The 20266-nt window shown below is 35.3% G+C and overlaps 1 protein-coding gene across 1 annotated transcript in view; it reads left to right on the top strand.

Moving 5' to 3' along the window:
- The window catches only part of CAND1 (cullin associated and neddylation dissociated 1), a 35126-nt gene extending 16689 nt beyond the window's left edge, over nucleotides 1–18437 (top strand). Inside the window, exons 5-15 of the mRNA XM_037514034.2 lie at nucleotides 1173–1429; nucleotides 1516–1621; nucleotides 2909–3054; nucleotides 6172–6464; nucleotides 8421–8562; nucleotides 9011–10504; nucleotides 11207–11302; nucleotides 13528–13697; nucleotides 13782–13946; nucleotides 16166–16273; nucleotides 16901–18437. Coding sequence (XP_037369931.1) covers nucleotides 1173–1429; nucleotides 1516–1621; nucleotides 2909–3054; nucleotides 6172–6464; nucleotides 8421–8562; nucleotides 9011–10504; nucleotides 11207–11302; nucleotides 13528–13697; nucleotides 13782–13946; nucleotides 16166–16273; nucleotides 16901–17125 — 3202 coding nt within the window. The 3' untranslated portion in view covers nucleotides 17126–18437. The remainder of the gene's footprint in view (nucleotides 1–1172; nucleotides 1430–1515; nucleotides 1622–2908; nucleotides 3055–6171; nucleotides 6465–8420; nucleotides 8563–9010; nucleotides 10505–11206; nucleotides 11303–13527; nucleotides 13698–13781; nucleotides 13947–16165; nucleotides 16274–16900) is intronic.
- Nucleotides 18438–20266: the final 1829 nt, after the last annotated feature.

The following is a 20266-nucleotide window of genomic DNA, read 5'->3' as shown; positions in this document are numbered from 1 at the left end:
CAGTGCAGATATTATGTGCATTTATTAAAAACCCCTTTGGGTGAATACAGTAAAATATGGTCCAAAATTATTCATATTTAAATTGTGGCTGCTTTATAAATAGGTATAGTTAAGGATCAGGGGAGAAGTGAATTAATTATATTTACCATGTAATGTTGGATAGTAAGCATGTATTTCGTAGTTTTGAAAAGTAATTAATAGAATTTATGGTACATATTTATAGTTAGAGTGAAGTAGTAACATCCTGGCATATAAATAAATTGTATTTTAGGAGATAAAAACACAAATTACTGTATATAACCTAAGGCACGATGTGACTCAATAATAATTGGGAATATAGTATCTCTGGGGCTTTAAAATGGAAGGATCAAGAAAGTTTGTTATGGAAAATGTGGTGTTTCAACTTATTTTGAAAAATGGGTAAGACACAAGTGTGTGTGCCCAGGTTCAGAATCTATCAGCATAAGTTGTCTTGGAGTTGGGAAGCATGGTATTATAGTTTTCCAGAATATAGAATGAATCAGAAAGTATGGAAATCATTCTGTTAGATTAGAGTCACATTAGAGAGAGTGAGGAATTTGTAACTTAATTTGGTGAGTAGTGAAAATTCAGTTGTGGTTTTTTTTTTGTTTGTTTGTTTGTTTGTTTTTGGCCATCCTGGGTGACTTGATCACTAGCACTCACCTCCTCCTAGATGCCTGGCTTTTGTTGAGTTATTAGATGCATCTATGAAATGGTTTGTAAGATAGGGGTTGTTCTAATATGATCAATGAAATTTAATAGATGTGTAGAGAAAAAATATTAGAGGGAGGACTTGAGAGTTGAAATTATGAGTGTTGCGAAAAGGAGTATTAGAGGAAAAGCTATCAATATAGTAAATTTAGAGATCTGGGAAGGGGGAAAGTGTCAAGAAAAATACTTTTTTTTTTTTCTCTTTTTAAATATACTTCCAAGAATATAATCCCTAATGAGGATAATTGTTTTCAGGGATACAAATTTCAAAACTGCATTCACTAAACTCCATGTTTTCATTTGCATTGGTAGAAACAGAATTTAGTTTCATTCTGAGTTTGGATTAGTGACAGCTAAGTTTAGAGGCCAGACATTTTAGTAGTGTTTGGACATCTTGATTTCATTTGTTTTCTTTCTTTCTTCTTTTTTTTTTTTTAAAGGCAAGGAGGACTTCTTGTTAATTTTCATCCTTCAATTCTGACCTGTCTACTTCCCCAGTTGACCAGCCCTAGGCTTGCAGTAAGGAAAAGAACCATTATTGCTCTTGGCCATCTGGTTATGAGCTGTGGAAATATAGTCTTTGTAGATCTTATTGAACATCTGTTGTCAGAGTTGTCCAAAAATGATTCCATGTCAACCACAAGAACCTACATACAATGTATTGCTGCTATTAGTAGGCAAGCTGGTCATAGAATAGGTAAGCGGGTTTAAGTATTTTAAAGATTTTTTTTTTTTTTTAATTAAAAAAATGATTGTGTGTAAGAACCAATATACTTTTTTTAGGTGAATACCTTGAGAAGATAATTCCTCTGGTGGTAAAATTTTGTAATGTAGATGATGACGAATTAAGAGAGTACTGCATTCAAGCCTTTGAATCATTTGTAAGAAGGTAAGTTTTTAGGATTTCTAGTTTTCAAATAAAAGTTTTCCTTAAGAACAGAATAATTAAGATGAGGATTTAGGTAGATGAGGAGAAATGGGTTATTTTATTGAATGGAGTTTTAGAGTTCAGATGTGTTTTAATTAAATTCTTACTAAGCAGTTACTGATAGGCTGTGTGGTATTTGAAGTGAATATCCTCTCAACTATTTTTTTTATTTTTATTTTTTTAAGATTTATTTATGCATACAAGAGCTGGGGTATGCATAGAGATGCGGGGAATGAGGGGTTCACCAGAGACAGTGGGGAACAGAACAAGCATATCCACCGAAGTACGTTCCTGAGGGGAGCAGCGGGCGAGTCAGGAGAGGTCTGCTGCGCCATGTGGGTTGCTCCCTGGCCAACTGGAGATCGAACTTGTGCTACAGAGTCTGTGGATTGCTTCATAGTGTGGTGCTTAACCCTTTGTGCCACCAGGGAGGCCCTTAAATATGTTTTTTAAATGTTTCTTACTGTTATTTAAAGAACTTGGGGAAGGTATGGCTAATACAGTGATTCTCAATTTGGACATCATGGTTCTATTAATACAAACTGCATATATGTATATATATACTGGAAGGCTGTTCTGGCTGAATACGCAAGTCCCCCCCCCCCACCCATCCCCTTTCTTTTTTGGTTAGCCCTGATGATACAATAGCAGTGTCTTGAGACTTAACTAGCTATCTACCATAGTCCCCTGACACTTAGGTTTTGAGAAGTAACTCTATAATCATATCAACGTGTTAAAAAGCAAAGATTGTGGTATTCATTTTTGTCCTTTTAATTGAGAAACAGATTACTCCTTTGTTGGGTTGGATATGTTCCATCTTCTTAACAGATGGCTAGAAGACCAAACTTGAAATGTACGTACACTGGCATTTTCACAAGTAATTTTAGTTGTTAAATAACATTCACCTGGGATTGCTCTTTTAGTCATATGTTGAGAGGAGAAATGTACATATTTCTCTCGATACTGGCCCACATTAAGTATGACATTGTGTTTATTACAAGAGTTATCCTAATTTAAGAGCTGTTAAAAATAGGGAGACAGGAAGGAATTTGTCTTAAAATTAAGTAAGTGTAATTTGAATTGTAAGTCATTTAAAACATAGTCGGTGAGAAGGATCAAGTGTCATTGATGTCCAAAAGGTGGGAACCATTTTATTGTGTTAAAGGGAAGAGAAAAATCTGGTGAAACAAAACATGGCAAATGAGAAAAGTGCAGTTTTTTAAGGCAGCTTTTGTTTTTTTCCTTCAGATGTCCGAAGGAAGTATATCCGCATGTTTCCACCATTATAAATATTTGTCTTAAATATCTTACCTATGATCCAAATTATAATTACGATGATGAAGATGAAGATGAGAATGCTATGGATGCAGACGGTGGTGATGATGATGACCAAGGTATTTTAAATTAAAAAGAAGGAATTTTTAAATTTTCATGAAAGACCCAATATTATAGATGGAGGAGATTCTTATCCCAAATGTACTGTTTGTTTTGGCCATGAAAAGTGGAAATGACCTCATTGTTCAGCAATAGCAAATGGTTTAAATATGGGCATTCATGTATTGAACCATTCTGTAGTATTTTCAAAAATTATGCATGTTATACGAAAGACACTAGTGAATAGGTTGAATGAAAAAGTAGGTAAAAAAATTAATGTGCCCCAGTTTTGTTTTTTTATTTATATAAAGAAAAAATATTGCTAGTATTTTTCTCTTGCCTAGCTGTTATAAATGATTTTTTTTTTCTTCAGACATTTTATAAAGCATTTTTATAAATTGGGAAATGAATGTTAAAAATTGTCCTTGTTGATAGGCATATTCAAATTGATTTGGGTTAGAGCAACTTATACATTGTTACTTTAATGAAAAAAATACTATTGAGGTTCCATTTATACATTCTTGAATAACCTAAACATTTCTGAGGCTGCTAAGACTGATGTTGTCATCAGTCAGAGCAACAGAATGTCACTCTACAAATCAAGGACGTAGGAGCTGCTTATGTTTTATTTCTTCTGCTAGTATTAAAAGAATCCTCATAGATGTTTAAATAGGTAAGTTAGGTATGTGGTTTGGCAAATTTCCTGTTTTTTATAATTTTTTTATTTGATTTTTGAATGAATTTATGAACGACGTTCTAACATTGGTGATTTAATCCATCTTTCAAAAACAAAGCAGCAACGCTACACAAGAAACTTGTCTTCACCCCATAGATGCTAACGGTTGCTGCCCAATTTCTTCTACAACAAAACTTCTCAAAAGAATGCTTTCCAATTCCTTTCTTCCCCTTAGTCTGGAGTCCAGTCTTCCAGTAATAGGACAAGATGACCAGTGACCTCGGGGGTTTGACTTTGCCTGTTACTCAATCTCGGCAGCATTTGTTTATTTAACTTTCAGAATACCAATCTCTCCTAGTTTTAGTACTGTCTTTGCAATTCCCCTTTCTCGGTTTTCACGCTGATTTTTCTTATCAAACTTACAAAGTTTTGGAGTAGTCCATGGTTCAGTTCTTGAACTTTTCTGTTATATTCTTGATCTCATCTAGTCTCTTAGCTTTAATATCAGTAAGCTAAAGACACAAATTTTATCTTTAACCTAGATCTTTCCTATGAATTCCAGGTTCATATGTGTAGCTACTTAATTGACTTACTGCTTCTGTGTCTAAACTGTCTTCTCTCTGACCATTCCCCATCCCCTGCTTGACCTGTTTCTTTAACCTTTCTATCTCAGAGGGACATCTCTATTCTTTTTAGGCCAAAATCTTTGGGATAACCTGATTATTTCCCTTAATACATCTACCTCATTTAGGCTCCCATCTCAGGGGGCTTTCTCCTTACTTCATAGTCTTATCTCCTTTTTTAGCATTTTTTTTTAAGATTATTTATTTATACAAGAACTGGGGTACAGGCCAGATGAGCGGGAGGGTGAGAGGATTCACCAGGGAACAGAACAGGCAGACTGATGAAATACACTGCTGAGGAGAGCAGCGGGCGAGACAGGAGAGGACTACCACGCCATGTGCGACCCTCACCGGCCGGGCCGGGATCAAAGCAGCACTACAGAAGCTGCAGACAGCTTCACAGTGCTGTGCTCAACTGCCTGGGCCAAGGAAGGCCCTCCTTTTTCAGCATATTTGTCCTCGTTACACTGTATCACCTTCTGACATGGTGTAATAATTTTCTTCTGCTTAGGATGGTGCTTGACATGCAGTAGGCACTCATTGTGTTGTATGAATGGCAGAAAATCCTAGCTTTATTTATTTATTTTTTGGAAAGATTTATTCATCTATGCATACAAGAGCTGGGGCACAGGCCAGAGGTGTGGGGATGAGAGGATTCACAAGAGGCAGAATAGGGAACAGAACAGACAGACTGACGAAATACACTGCTGAAGGGAGCAGTGGGCGAGACAGGAGAGGTCTGCTGCTCCCTGGCAGGGGATCGAACTCATGCTGCAGAGGCTGCAGATTGCTTCATAGTGCGGTGCTTAACCCCTTGCGCCACCAGGGAGGCCTGAAAATCCTAGCTTTTATAATAGAAATATCCTTTGAAAGGAGCAGTAGCAGGTATATGTGCCAGGTTTTGATCGTTGGTTTTTAGTGTGCTGAATACTTAAGCTGTATAACAAACCAAGTTCTTCATCTGCTTGATTATATATGGATTGTATGTGATAAATATCTTTCTATCATAAAGTTACTGTACCTTAAAGTCTACAATTTCAGTTAGTAGGACATTTGTTAATGTTTTATAACCTTTTTTTACTAAAATTAATTTTTCTATGGAGGTAAATTCCATAGTTGGAGTGCTATGGCAAAAATCATTCATCTGCTTTCATAGTACTTTCTAATTTTTATTTAAATAGGTATTGGTGAAAAAAAATCAAATGCTTAAGATAGCAGTATTTGGTTGGGTTTTCCTATAATGTGCTTAGGTGAAATTAAGTAAACCTTAATTTCTAAGCTGCTAAGTGCTTGGATACATTCAATGCTCTCTAGCTAATTGGAAGATAAGCCAATTAATTGATGGAATCTTTTTTCTCTCACTCAAGAATCTTATCAGGGGGCCTCCCCTGGTGGCGCAGCGGTTGAGCGCTGGGCTGTGAGGCTGCCCGCAGCCTCTGCAGCGCCGATTTGTTCCCTGGCCGCCGGTGAGGGTCCCACCAAAAAAAAAAAAAAAAAAAAAAAAAATCTTATCAGGGCCAGTCTTTGCTATCTAAGAATAACAGTTATTTTCAAAGTTATTATAGACTCCCCTGAGAGCTGCTGATATATTTGGATCCCCTAACTTGTTACCCAATTGATTCAGCTTTATAGTGTTAGAAGGACATACAGGAGTGTAGAGGTCATGTTCTCTGTTACATGTAAACCTTGCATCTGAGTTCTAGTTTCTAGATTTTTTTGTTGCTGTGTATGTTAGTGAAAAGTTAAAGAACTGTCTTAGTTATGAAAATCAGTTCATGTTCTATAATAAATAATAAGCTTTTGATTAATAACCTCGTAACATTGAAACTTCTTTTTAGGGAGTGATGATGAATACAGTGACGATGATGACATGAGTTGGAAAGTGAGACGTGCAGCTGCTAAGTGCTTGGATGCTGTAGTTAGCACAAGGCATGAAATGCTTCCAGAATTCTACAAGACCGTCTCTCCTGCACTGATATCCAGATTTAAAGAGCGTGAAGAGAACGTAAAGGCAGATGTTTTTCATGCATACCTTTCTCTTTTGAAGCAAACTCGTCCTGTGCAAAGTTGGCTCTGTGACCCTGATGCAATGGAACAAGGAGAAACTCCTTTAACAATGCTTCAGAGTCAGGTTAGTTTGAAAATATGGCTTCAAAAGTCATGATGGTAAGGGTGATTTTTTAAAAATTGTTTTTCTATGGCAATGTGAGTTTAAGAACATCTTTAGAGAAGCAAAGTTCTGGGATATGTTTGTATAGTAGTTAATGTCTGGTCATATTATGTTACTTGTAAATTTTTTATTCTATTTGATATTCTTGATTTAACAGAAATAACATTATAATCTTCGTTTTTTTTAATGTATTTTTTTTAAAATTATTTATTTATTTATACAAGCACTGGGTACAGTCAGAAGCACAGGATGGGGAGAGAATTCACCAGAGCCAGAGAAGGGAACAGAACAGGCAGACTGACGAAATACACTGGTGAGGGGAGCAGCGGGCGCAGCAGACGTCTGTTGCGCCATGTGGGACCCTTGCAGGTGGTGGGGGATTGAACCGGCGCTGCAGAGGGCTGCGGGCAGCTGCGCAGCAGCCCAGCACTAAACCGCTGCGCCACCAGGGGAGGCCCTATAATCTTTGTTTTTTATATTAATGGAGATGTCTGAACTGTGGAATCAGATTTTTTTTTCACCTTTAATAAGGGTTCATTTAGACCTGCTTGTTCAAAAGAGTGAGAGATGGGAAGATCTTTGTGAGCATTTAATATAGTGCCTACCTCATAGTAAATGCTTACAAATACCTACTCTTATAAATCAAATACATATTTCTCACCTTAGCGTGTATTTTCTAATATTCTGAACTTTATTTTTATTTATTGAATGTTTGGTATTTGCTAGGCTTTTTCACCTATCTTATATGTAAACCTTAAGGCATCTCTGGTGTACATATTTTTTTATAGCTTCCAAGACAGATGTTGTAAGGGGCTAAACCAAGGGAGGGGGATGTATATGCCACATATATCTTGTATTTAAGTAGGGTGAATTTTAAAACTTAGGGTAAATTTATTCATAAAGGTAAACTTTGAAGATTAATTGTAGAATGAAATGAGATCAATGTATGGTAGACATAAGCATGTAAATAAGTGCAGATAGGTCGGGTAAAATTACAGGGAATGCTAATGATGCTGTGGAGATTAGATGTCAGATGTCGTCTATCTCTGGTTCTTAAAATTATTTGACATAGTATGTGTCTATATTCTGGTACCCATAAGATTTATTAGTAAATAGTCTGTAGGTTTTACCTATTAATGACACATTGGAAAGATTAGGACAAATGTCTTGACTAATGGCCCTGCTGCTGGTAGCTACATTTGAAGTGAAATTGATTCCATTGTAACAGTAAACTAATAAAGATCTATTAAATAGTTTTCCATAATTTTCTTTTGTTCTTATTTGTGCTTTTAAAATACTATTTATAATTTGTGCTCTTAAAATTTTGTTTAAAAATTATTTGGCTAAATTTCTATTTAGCCTATATATTTCATAATTTAAAATCAAGGATATCTTTGTTGCTCTGCTCTGTAAAAATCTAGTGGTAACTTTTCTCTGTTATAAGAGAACATATATAATAGATGCAGCAAAGTTTGTATCTAACAATCTTGTTTAGCAGTTAGCAGAACTAAAATTTAATTAAAAAAAGATGAGTTCTTCCATTTCTCCTTGTCTTCTATAATTTGTGTTAAGAAGTACCAATAGGCCTCCCCAGTGGTGCAGCTGTTGAGCGCTGGGTTGCGAAGCTGCCCGCAGCCTCTGCAGCGCCGGTTCGATCCCCTGCTGCTCCCCAGCCACCGGAGGAGGGGCCCACATGGCGCTCAGACCTCTCCTGCTGACCACTGCTCCCCTCAGCAGTGTATTTCGTCAGTCTGCCTGTTCTGTTCCCTGCTCTGGCTCTGGTGAATTCTCTCACCTCCCGTGCTTCTGACTGTACCCAGTGCTTGTATAAATAAAAAAATAAATCTAAAAAAAAAATTAAATAAAAAAAAGAGGTACCAATAGCTGAACCAGCTAATGAGTGTGTGATAATTACAGGTTCCCAACATTGTTAAAGCTCTGCACAAACAGATGAAAGAAAAAAGTGTGAAGACCCGGCAGTGTTGTTTTAACATGTTAACTGAATTGGTAAATGTATTACCCGGGGCCCTGACGCAACACATTCCTGTACTTGTACCAGGTATGGAAAAAAAAGAGTTAATCACTTTAAGGGCTTAGTATAGATTTTATTAAAATTTAGATAAGGTCAAACAATTGTTTCCTTCAAAAGGAACATTTCTGACTGCCTAATTTACACAAAAACTAATTTTTTATAGAAAAAAAATCGTGTATCTCTTCCTGCCTGCTTGTGTCTGTGCAAGTGTCTTTTACTTTCCTATCCCTTCTCTAATAAACCTGCTCTTTAAATAAAAAAAAAAACATTGAAAACCTAAAGTTAGAGGTTTGCAAAGTAAAAACTTCAAAATATCTCCTAAAATTTTTAGCTCTAATACTATAGATTGTGCAATTTCTGCTAATTTAGAGATGATGTGATAAAATGGAAAATGGCAATATTTTAGGGGGCTAGTTTCTAATTTTTTCATAAAAACATTATAAAAATTAATGGATATTTTTGGTTGGCTTTTTAGGAATCATTTTCTCACTGAATGATAAGTCAAGCTCTTCGAATTTGAAGATTGATGCTTTGTCATGTTTATATGTAATCCTCTGTAACCACTCTCCTCAAGTCTTCCATCCTCACGTTCAGGCTTTGGTACCTCCTGTGGTGGCTTGTGTTGGAGACCCTTTTTACAAGATTACATCTGAAGCACTTCTTGTTACTCAACAACTTGTCAAAGTAATTCGTCCTTTAGATCAGCCTTCCTCGTTTGATGCAACTCCTTACATCAAAGATTTATTTACCTGTACCATTAAAAGGTTAAAAGCAGCTGACATTGATCAGGAAGTCAAGGAAAGGGCTATTTCTTGTATGGGACAGATAATTTGCAACCTTGGAGACAATTTGGGTTCAGACTTGCCTAATACACTTCAGATTTTCTTGGAGAGACTAAAGAATGAAATTACCCGGTTAACTACAGTGAAGGCATTGACACTGATTGCTGGGTCGCCTCTGAAGATAGATTTGAGGCCTGTCCTGGGAGAAGGGGTTCCTATCCTTGCTTCATTTCTCAGGAAAAACCAGAGAGCTTTGAAACTGGGCACACTTTCTGCCCTAGATATTCTAATTAAAAACTACAGTGACAGCTTGACAGCTGCCATGATTGATGCAGTTTTAGATGAGCTCCCACCCCTTATCAGCGAAAGTGATATGCATGTTTCTCAGATGGCTATCAGTTTTCTCACCACACTGGCAAAAGTTTATCCCTCCTCCCTTTCAAAGATAAGTGGATCCATTCTCAATGAACTTATTGGACTTGTGAGATCACCCTTGTTGCAGGGGGGAGCTCTTAGCGCCATGCTAGACTTTTTCCAAGCTCTGGTTGTCACTGGAACAAACAATCTAGGATACATGGATTTGTTACGCATGCTAACCGGTCCAGTTTATTCTCAGAGCACAGCTCTTACTCACAAGCAGTCTTATTATTCCATTGCCAAATGTGTAGCTGCCCTTACTCGAGCATGCCCTAAAGAAGGCCCAGCTGTAGTAGGTCAATTTATTCAAGATGTCAAGAACTCCAGGTCTACAGATTCCATTCGTCTCTTAGCCTTACTCTCTCTTGGAGAAGTTGGGCATCATATTGACTTGAGCGGGCAGCTGGAACTAAAATCTGTAATATTAGAAGCTTTCTCATCTCCTAGTGAAGAAGTCAAGTCAGCCGCATCCTATGCATTAGGCAGCATTAGTGTGGGCAACCTTCCTGAATATCTGCCATTTGTCTTACAAGAGATAACCAGTCAGCCCAAAAGGCAGTACCTTCTGCTGCATTCCTTGAAGGAAATTATTAGCTCTGCATCAGTGGTGGGCCTTAAACCATATGTCGAAAACATCTGGGCCTTATTGCTAAAGCACTGTGAGTGTGCTGAAGAAGGAACAAGAAATGTTGTTGCTGAGTGTCTAGGTAAACTCACCCTAATTGATCCAGAAACTCTCCTTCCACGGCTTAAGGGGTACTTGATATCAGGTGGGTACCTTGATTTTTCTTAAGCAGTTGTTTCTCTTGAAAGATGCCTAATGAACTTAAAATATTTCCGTATCTTGTTACATGGAGAAGCCATTGCCTTGTTAGAATATGAACTGCCAGATGACATATTTAAAAGTATAAGGAGTAATTACGTAATAGTTAAGTTCTAGTTACTAGTGTTACTATATTTTAATGTTGACTCTTTGATCTTAAAATGCGAAACAGTTGTCTCTAAATTAATCCTAAGTAGCTTGTTAGTACTAATTGTAATACTAAAATTGGTGAACTTAAAGTTCAAATGAAAACTCCTGGAGTTTTAGATTTTCCAGTGTCATCTTGTAGATCAAGTAGAAGGTAATAATAGCTATTTTTTAATAAGCAATTTATTGGTTATTAACATTTTTTATGGATTTAACCAGTACCTTTTTGTGAAGACTACCTCTTCCACTACTGCTTTCCTAGTTTCTTCTTCCCATAAGAAATTATTTCTTATGAAATCTAATGGGATTATGTTTCATGAGGTTAGTAAACGTCGCTCCATTAGTAACCTGAGAGCAATAAGAGATACCCCTCTTGATCAAGGAGAAATTTTAAGGAATCGAGGACATTACTATTATTTGAAGTAGTTTGAAAAAGATTAAGGTGTTGGTGGATTTTAGTGGGCTTATATACCCAATAGACTTATAATTTATTTTTAATTAGGCTCATCATATGCCCGAAGCTCAGTGGTTACAGCTGTGAAGTTTACTATTTCTGATCATCCACAACCTATTGATCCATTATTAAAGAACTGCATAGGTAAGTGGAAATACTAATTAACTATTTAATAGTTAATGGTTTAAAAAAACTAATTTCAGTAACTATATCAACCAGGAATTAAAATGCTCTTAAGGTCTGGTAATTATTTCATTAAAATGATAATTAAGTTTTTATCTTACATTTAATCATCACTTAGTTTGAAAATGTTACCAGATAATTTTACAATGAAATGAAATTAATAAATACACTAAGTTATCTTTAGAGTCAGCTGAATATTTCTTAATCTTATTTTAAGGATGACCTAAAATAAGTAGTAGATAAGGGAGTATTTGATCTATTTGACCACTCTGAAGTTTCCACCCAGATATAAGTGAGTCTTGTTTGTGTTGTTAGGGCCTCAATTTCTATTACTACTTGTAACTCTTCAGTTCCCAAGAGATTAGTGGACTTCCATATGTAAGATGGAAACAAGCTTAAGAATTGAAAAAAGTTGGTTAGAGCTAATTTTCAGAACCAGAAAGGAAATATCCAGCTTTTCGGATTAACTTTCTTGATTTTATTGCTTTCCTTTGTTTTCATCATTGGTGTTTCCTAGAGTTAGTAGTAACTAAAAACCTGCAGAACTCAGTTTGGTGCATTCTTCACAACATAAGAATGGAAATGCCAGCAGAGAAGATAGAGGGATATTGCAAAGAAGCTTTGCAGTTTCATGCCATTCTGCAGTGGGCCAGAAAGGGAAAAAATACAGTTTAAAGGAACTTAGAATGGATTTATCGAGGACATGGGCATTGATGGGTACTATTGTTCAGAACTAGAAATAGTCTTCGTTGAGAGATTATTGTCTCTGTTTACCACCCTGTTTTCTTGTTTTAGTGTTTATTTGTGTTCCTGGTATACACAATAGAACAAAAGAAGAGACATGTACATTCTGACAATAGACCGTCCAGGTTGATTGCAGTCTACCAATGTGTATCACTGGTATAGCTAAGTCAGTGAGATTATTCTAGTCTCACTGAATTGTGACATTGTTTGCTATTTTGTGAATATATAAACATTAGAACAACCTAGGAAGCTTCTCGAAAATTGAAATTCTTAGGCCAAGGAAATGGATGCCACTGATCCTAGTTTATATTACCATTTATCCATAATACCAGCAATATTTTGGAACATGCATATTTATTTTGAAAGCAGAGGCATAGTTTATTCTAATCTAATTTACCATTTTACTGATTCTAAGCAAACAGAGGTTTACTTTTTTTTTAATTCAGTACAGGAACTTTCTTGGGTGGTCAGTCATGATTAACTCATCTGCAATATTTAAAGTATTTATTTCCTCCCATTTTTTAAATGGCTGTTGTAATACATTCAAGTCCTTCTGACACTTCTTTTTCCCTGTGTATTCTGAGATTGCTGCAGGTAAAGTTGCAGTTGTATAATGTTGAATAAATAGTAGCTCCATGTGAATACCAGGTATATATTGGGCACTGTTTAGTAATACACATGCTATTTATTCTGTTCAGTATCCCTAAAAATTTTATAATACTCATAAGCTGGGAAATTGAGTCGCTTGCCTAAATTTAACTTGTTAAAATTCATACAGTTGTGGAGTGATTTGGATTACTATCTGTGTTTCAAGTATATTTCTTCCACATATTTGCAAGCATATCCAGACTTATATTTGTTGTTAAAGTGGCAAAATTCTTTCTTTAGCTATTTGTCCAATGTTAGGTTTCAAATTTAGTTCCCCCCTTTTGTGTTCTTACCCTTTTACCAATTTATGTGTTTCTTGATGATAGGAATGTAAATGGGGATGGAAAGCATATTTTTCTCTTTGCCTTCTGATAACAAATGTAATTTAACAATGTTATATTTTATCAAGTGGTAGAGCTGTCTTCACTTTATCTTATTTTGAATTCAATTTTTCATTGCTTTTAGTGCAAGTACTAATTTTGAACTAACGATCATTATTCAGGTTACTAGTCTTTGTTGCTGACTGACTTTTCTGTGCAACCTAACTCTTTAGAAAGTGTCTATAAAAGGAACTGGGGAACTTTTGGGGCTCTCCCTCTTTACCCTGTTTTATAGGTACTGAGGTAGGTATCAACTAAATCCACTCAGATTTAGACAATGTGTGCTACCACAGAAACTATGAAGTTCACTTAGTATTTCATAATGTTCTGTGATCTCCCTTAAATAATTGTCAATTTAGAAAAACAGATTGTAAACATACTGTAACTGTTGTTGCTTCTTTTATAATTTTTTAGGCGATTTCTTAAAAACATTGGAAGATCCAGATTTGAATGTAAGAAGGGTAGCCTTGGTCACATTCAATTCAGCAGCACATAATAAACCATCATTAATAAGGGATCTTCTAGATACTGTTCTTCCACATCTTTACAATGAAACAAAAGTTAGAAAGGAGCTTATAAGAGAGGTAAGTTATTTAGATTACAGTGTTTTTGTCTGCACTTTTCTTTTTACTATTTAACTATATCCACACATTCTTTTGTTTGAACAGGTAGAAATGGGTCCATTTAAGCATACAGTTGATGATGGCCTGGATATTAGAAAGGCAGCTTTTGAGTGTATGTACACACTTCTTGATAGTTGTCTTGATAGACTAGATATCTTTGAATTTCTAAATCATGTTGAAGATGGTTTGAAGGACCATTATGATATTAAGGTAAGAGATTTGTGTCTGTAGACTGTTAAGATAATTTTGCTATGATTATCACACTTGAAGTTTGTGCTTGTGTATTTGCTCTTGGGAGAGAAATTGCTTTGTCTTGATTTTAGTGTGTTCTGTAAACTAATATGCAAACATAATTATGAAACAATGCTAAAATGCAGTGACATACAGGAGAAATCCAGAAACCTTTTCATTGAAGGAGGGAGTAAAACCTAATGCAATAAAAAATTCTAAGAAATTCTCTGCCCCAGCTCTCTTAGTGAATAGTCCGTCGATCTTCCCCCTACCCCCCAAGAAAACAGTTGAGACAGATTTGCTGTTCAAAGTATAATCCATAATCCTTTTGGCTTTTCTTAACTATAGTTACCACCTACAGAGGGTTTTATTTGTTTCCTGTCATTGGTTTGGCTAATTCTCTGTGGCTGTCTTTAGGGTTGTTCTGCATGATGATTGTTTACCTGAATGAAGGAGTTTTATTTTCAAATACTGTGTACTGAATTTAATACCAAGAGTTTTGTTAATTCCAAGGATAACATTGGAAGAATTGTTTTCAGATATACAAAGCAATCTGTATAGAAGCAGCTAGAGAGAAATCATCCCACTTTTTAGGTTTAGAGAATGAACTCTGCTTATAACTGTTCTGTGTTTTCCTTTGTTCATGTCTGTTTTATATGTTTGGGGATAGTATTGCTTTATTTTTGTTATGGCTAATACAATTAGCTCCAAATTGTTTAAGGGGCCTCCCCGGTGGCACAGCGTGTTGAGCACAGCACTGTGAAGCTGTCAGAAGTCTTTGCAGCGCTGGTTCGATTTCCGGTTGGCCAGGAAGATTCCTACATGGCGTGGCAGACCTCTCCTGTTGTGCTTGCTGCTCCCCTCAGCAGTGTGTTTCCGCCATCTGCCTGTTCTGCTCCCCGCTCTGTCTCTGGTGAATCCTCTCACCCTCCCGCACCTCTGGCCTGTACCCCACCCAGCTCTTGTATAAAAATAAATCTTCTTAAAAAAATTATCATACAAATTGTTTAAGATAAAAAGAATGAGTATATTTCATGGTAAAATTGATATATTCTTACTTCCCATTACTCAGTCCATAAACATTCCATTTAAAAAATATTCAGATTAGTTTAATTTTTCTGATATCACTACATCATCATCCAAATTCAAACCCATCATCTCTTGTGTGAAAACTAATATCTGTTTTAAATATAAATTATGAAAGGGTGACTCGAAAAATTAATTGCATTGTCTCCTCTTTCATTCGTGGTTTTTTGTCAAGTAGGGCAAATAGTAGTTGGGCTGTAATTCAGCCATTCTGTCAGAACTCCAACTTTCGTGTTTCCATATGTTTTAGTAACCTGACTCTCCACTCAATGAAGAGGGCCCCCAAAAGTAGTAGTAACAGGATCTTCCAATTTAATTGTGTAATTTATAGTCTTAAGAGAAAAAAAAGAATATGGCTTACTGGACTTTATATGGAGTAATTAATAAGTCTTTTTTAAGGAAAATCTGCTAAGTCAGTGGAAATTAGATTATAAAAGCTTTTCTCCAATTTTTTTTTTTTTAAAGATTATTTATGCATACAAGAGCTGGGATATAGGCCAGAGATGCAGGGGGTGAGAGGACTCACCAGAGACAGAGTGGGGAATAGAACAGGCAGACTGACTGAAATACACTGCTGAGGGGGGAGCAGCAGGTGAGACAGGAGAGGTCTGCACCTTGTGGGTTGCTCCCTGGCTGGCCGGGGATCAAATTCGTATTGCAGAGGCTGTGGATTGCTTCATAATGCAGTGCTTAACCCCTTGTGCCACTAGAGAGGCCCTCATTTATTTTTCTGTTTAGTGATGTTTTAAATTCTGTTGCATATGAGTTTTTAAAAAAAAAAAAAAAAAAAACCTGAATCCATGGATCCTGTCTTTAATGGAATTGAGGAATAGGAATATTTCAAAGTTCTCAGCTCTCATGTGTGGCTAAGATTGAGAGCCACTGGTTCTGTACTCTAGGACCACATTATAGGTAAGTTTTCACTGGTACTTAAAACTAAAATTCCTCAGATAAATTTAAGACAAATCTGTAATTCCAAGTCACAGATGACATTAAAATGAAACTTTATTGTGCATGCTAGTTATTTTCATTTTAAATCTTTGTCAGGATTTGGAATTTTCTTTTAGAAAATAATGCAAAGTCTAAATTTTGTCTTTTTTCATTCCTAATAGATGCTAACATTTTTAATGTTGGTGAGACTCTCTACCCTTTGTCCAAGTGCAGTGCTGCAGAGATTGGACCGACTTGTTGAGCCATTACGTGCCACATGTACAACCAAGGTAATTATTGATAGATCAATTTAGGCCAAACTTGGTGTATTCAGGATTACTAGTCAATTCTGTAGTTTTCCAAATGTTTAGCCATGCAAGCACCATACGCAACAGTTGGTTTTAAAAGTTAACCCGTTGATGTGTGGATTGTTATAGAAAACTTAGCACTGTTAAATGCTGGTCTTTTTTTGTTTTGTTTTGAAGTAATGCTATCGATGGGGGTAAAGTGTAATAATGCCCCAAAGAGGAACTGGAACTGTTTAATTCTGGTGGAATAGGTAGGTGGAAAGTCATAGGTTTCATAGATTCAGAAGGTGCTACAAAAGTAATTAGGACACACAGTTATCTGTTTGTAGTGTAGTTTCTTATTGGAGGCCAAAGCAGAACTTACTTTAAACAGGTAAGACTCTGGGACCTAGTTTCACCATGATGGCTCTTATTTATAATGAGGTTTTGCGTAAAATATCCCCTTTAAAAAAAAAAGGAGTGAACTTTAACACAGTTAGGCTTATACTATGAAGTTTCATGTGCCTTTGGACCTCTGAAATTAATTTTCCTTAATTTCTGTGTTTGAGTTTTGTTCGTGTAAGAGCTGTCTTTTATAGTGTTTAATACACACATTTATTCATGTTACAGGTAAAGGCAAACTCAGTAAAACAGGAGTTTGAAAAACAAGATGAATTAAAGCGATCAGCCATGAGAGCTGTAGCAGCCCTGCTAACCATTCCAGAAGCAGAGAAAAGTCCACTAATGAGTGAATTCCAGTCACAGATCAGTTCTAATCCTGAACTGGCAGCCATCTTTGAAAGTATCCAAAAAGATTCATCATCCACTAACTTGGAATCAATGGACACTAGTTAGATGTTTGTTTAATATGGGGACCATTTCTTTGACCATATGATGCACTGAATTGACAAGTTAATCATAAGACATGGAGAGAGAAGTGTTTAAGAGCTTCAAAATGTTCCACTTTTTTTCCTTCATGGGGACTGTTTGGCTTTCTTCCATTGTTGTTTTTGTAGCATTTATTTCAGAAATATGTATTTCCATAATCCAGCGGTTGTAAACCACTAATGTTTCAGTGGTTAGGGCAACATTTAAAATGGGAACTAAAAGTTAGATTTTATGGAATATGGAAATAGGGTCCAGTATCTATTTGCCCTGTAATGTTTAGGATTAAAATGTTAAAATTTTGTGACCATGAATTCCTTTCTTTTATAAATTGTCTTATTTAAAAATCAAAAATTCTGCAAGACAAAACCATGTTTCTTTTTCTTGTATAACTTTGTTTCAACCACATAAATTGATTTTTAGCTGGCAGACAAGAATTTATCTGTAAGATTTGTTATATTTCAGAGGATTTGGCAATTTAAAAAATGAGTGTCATTTTTTTTAAGTACGGGGATTAATGATGTCCCTGCTGCACACTAATTTTGCATGAGCAAGTTTACAAATATGTATTGTCTGTAAAGCAGCATGTGCAGATTATTCACAATACAAAAGTTAAAAATAAGTATTATTGTATTAGTGCAATTTTCAGATATTTATTTTTGCACAGAAAACATATTTGGAGAGAGAGAGGAGTAAATTTTTGAAACTTTGGTTTTATTAATGCCAGTGTGAATTTGCAGATGTTTTCAGCAAATCAAGTCATAACAATTTGCCACTTTTTTCTATTATAAATTTTCGTATACATTTAAATTTTGAATATTTAAGTACTTGATTTTTTTTAAGTTAACCCATTTTGTGTGCGTGTGTTTCCATCTAGAAATTCCTAAAACCAGATTTTTCTTTCATTCCTTTTGGATTTCTACATTCCTTATGGAAGGATACAAATACTGTGTATGCTTTTGAATTTTATTTTTAGGAAAATTCTGAAGCCGGCTATCACAGGTTTGTTAGATAAAAATAATTTTTTTTTCTTTAGTTGAGTTAGATTTTCCTTTTTTTGTAGAGATAATTTACATACTGTATTTGATAAGTGTTGACTATATTTCCTGATTAAGGGGTCTGTGCTGTGGGGAAGCAAAAGTTTTTGCAGTACCTTACATAATAGTTAAAAATTTTATTTAACATATCCTTCAGTGATTTCATTTCACACTGTAGCCTCTTCAAATTTGTGGTGCTCCTGTAACAGTAAGAACTAACTTCTGAAATAAAAGACATCTCCTAATGCTGTGCAAACATAGTTTACATGTACTGAAGGAGGCAGTTGTTAAATTGAGTGACCAATCTTAAGCAATCAGATATTTGAAAACTGCACCCTTTATTTTTGAAACTGTGAATTAGAAATACTTTTCTTGCTGTATTACCTGCTTTAACCATCTGAATATGCAGTGATTTTAATCATTTTAACATACTGTGGTTATCAGATTAACAGCTTATTTTCTAGTGTTCAGATGATAATGCATAAAACATCACCAGTGAGGACTTTGACTAGTACATTGACATGGAATGTTACATGAAGTCGGTGCCATTTCAGAATGTGGCAGGTGATAATCTTATACCATAATTTGCATAAAATTGTAATAGAAATTTATTTTGAGATGTTAGTATATTATGTATTATGCATTACCGTGGTATAGATGTTGTGGATCTATTTTAAGTATTTGGTTACATGGTTTCACAATAAATTACAATACTGCAGGCTCTAGGACCAAATAGGAGACTGACATGCATATGTTGTGTGAATGTCTTAGTTAATTGTCTAAAGTTAAATCCAAATACTTTTCATGTATTGGATTTTTCTTTTCTTCTCCCTCTCCCTCTTTTTTTTTAACTTCCAAGATGCACGATTTTTTTCCTTTTGAGCCTTGCAAGATACCCAGCTTTTTAAAATACAGCTGAAAGTCTGTCTTTTGAAATACAAAAATAGATTCTGTTCCTTTCTAATAGTTAATGGTCAGTTTTTATATATACGGTTTATTAATCCTTGAACAATAATGGGTATTGCCTTCATGGGTCCACTTACACAAAAATTTCTTTGTAAATAGATGACATACTTATAGTATTGATAAATTCAGTACAGTATTATAAATGTATTTGCCCTTATGATTTCTTTAATATTTTCTCTAGCTTTATAGTAGGAATACAGTATACAATACTTCCAACACAAAATATGTTGACTGTTGATACTTTTCATAAGGTTTCCAGTCAACAGTAAGTTTTTAGTAGTTAAACTTTGGAGTCAAAAGTTACACATGGATATTCGACTATACTGGCATTAGTACCCTTATCCCGTTGTTCAGTGGTCAACTGTATATATAAACACATTAAATTAGCAACAGAAGAATATTCAGATTTTAGATGCTGAGTCATAGTGATTAAATCCGTACTTTGATTGGTGATGTGGTCCTGATAGAATGGAAATGGCAAGGTGTAGGGTCCAGTCAGAGTCCGCCACACATACTGCTTACAGGTTTTTAAGTATTACAAAGTTCTGCTTAGCATCTCTTCATATATAGGTTTTGCTGGAGATAAAATAGAAAGTAACTGCTGGTTTTCTTGAAGACATTTAAATTGCCTTGATTTCTTTCAAGAAAGATTAACATGGGGTTGAGTTTTGAGGTTAGGTAATCTTCTGAAACTAAAGCAGAAAGGGAATTTGGTATGGTAATACCTAACTTAAAAAGCTGTAAAAATTAATAGCACTGGTAGTTTTTAAAATGGTGATTATGTATTGAAGAATAACTCGTACTACTTAATCATTGGGAATTAGAATTCTTAAAAGCTTTTGGAGTATGATGACTTCATCAAGTGCTTTGAATATTTTTATATAATCATAATTAAAGAACCAAATGTATTATTTTTACATTATTGTTAGGTAAATGTTAAATAATGTAGGGACATGTCTAACCAAGTCTGAGGGATGTGCTGATATCTTAGCCTCGGATATATCTTAGGTCTCGGACGTATAAATATGATTGTGTAAGCACAGTTGAGGTTCACAGCAATGAAATATATAAAAATCCTCAGTTGCTGAAAAGTTCATTTAACTGGTTA

The sequence above is a fragment of the Talpa occidentalis genome, unplaced genomic scaffold (assembly GCF_014898055.3).
Source record: "Talpa occidentalis isolate TD23 unplaced genomic scaffold, MPIMG_talOcc4v2.1 talOcc4.16, whole genome shotgun sequence".
Lineage (NCBI taxonomy): Eukaryota > Metazoa > Chordata > Mammalia > Eulipotyphla > Talpidae > Talpa > Talpa occidentalis.
The sequence above is the reverse complement of the archived record's forward strand: the minus strand, read 5'-3'. Positions and strand labels throughout refer to the sequence as shown.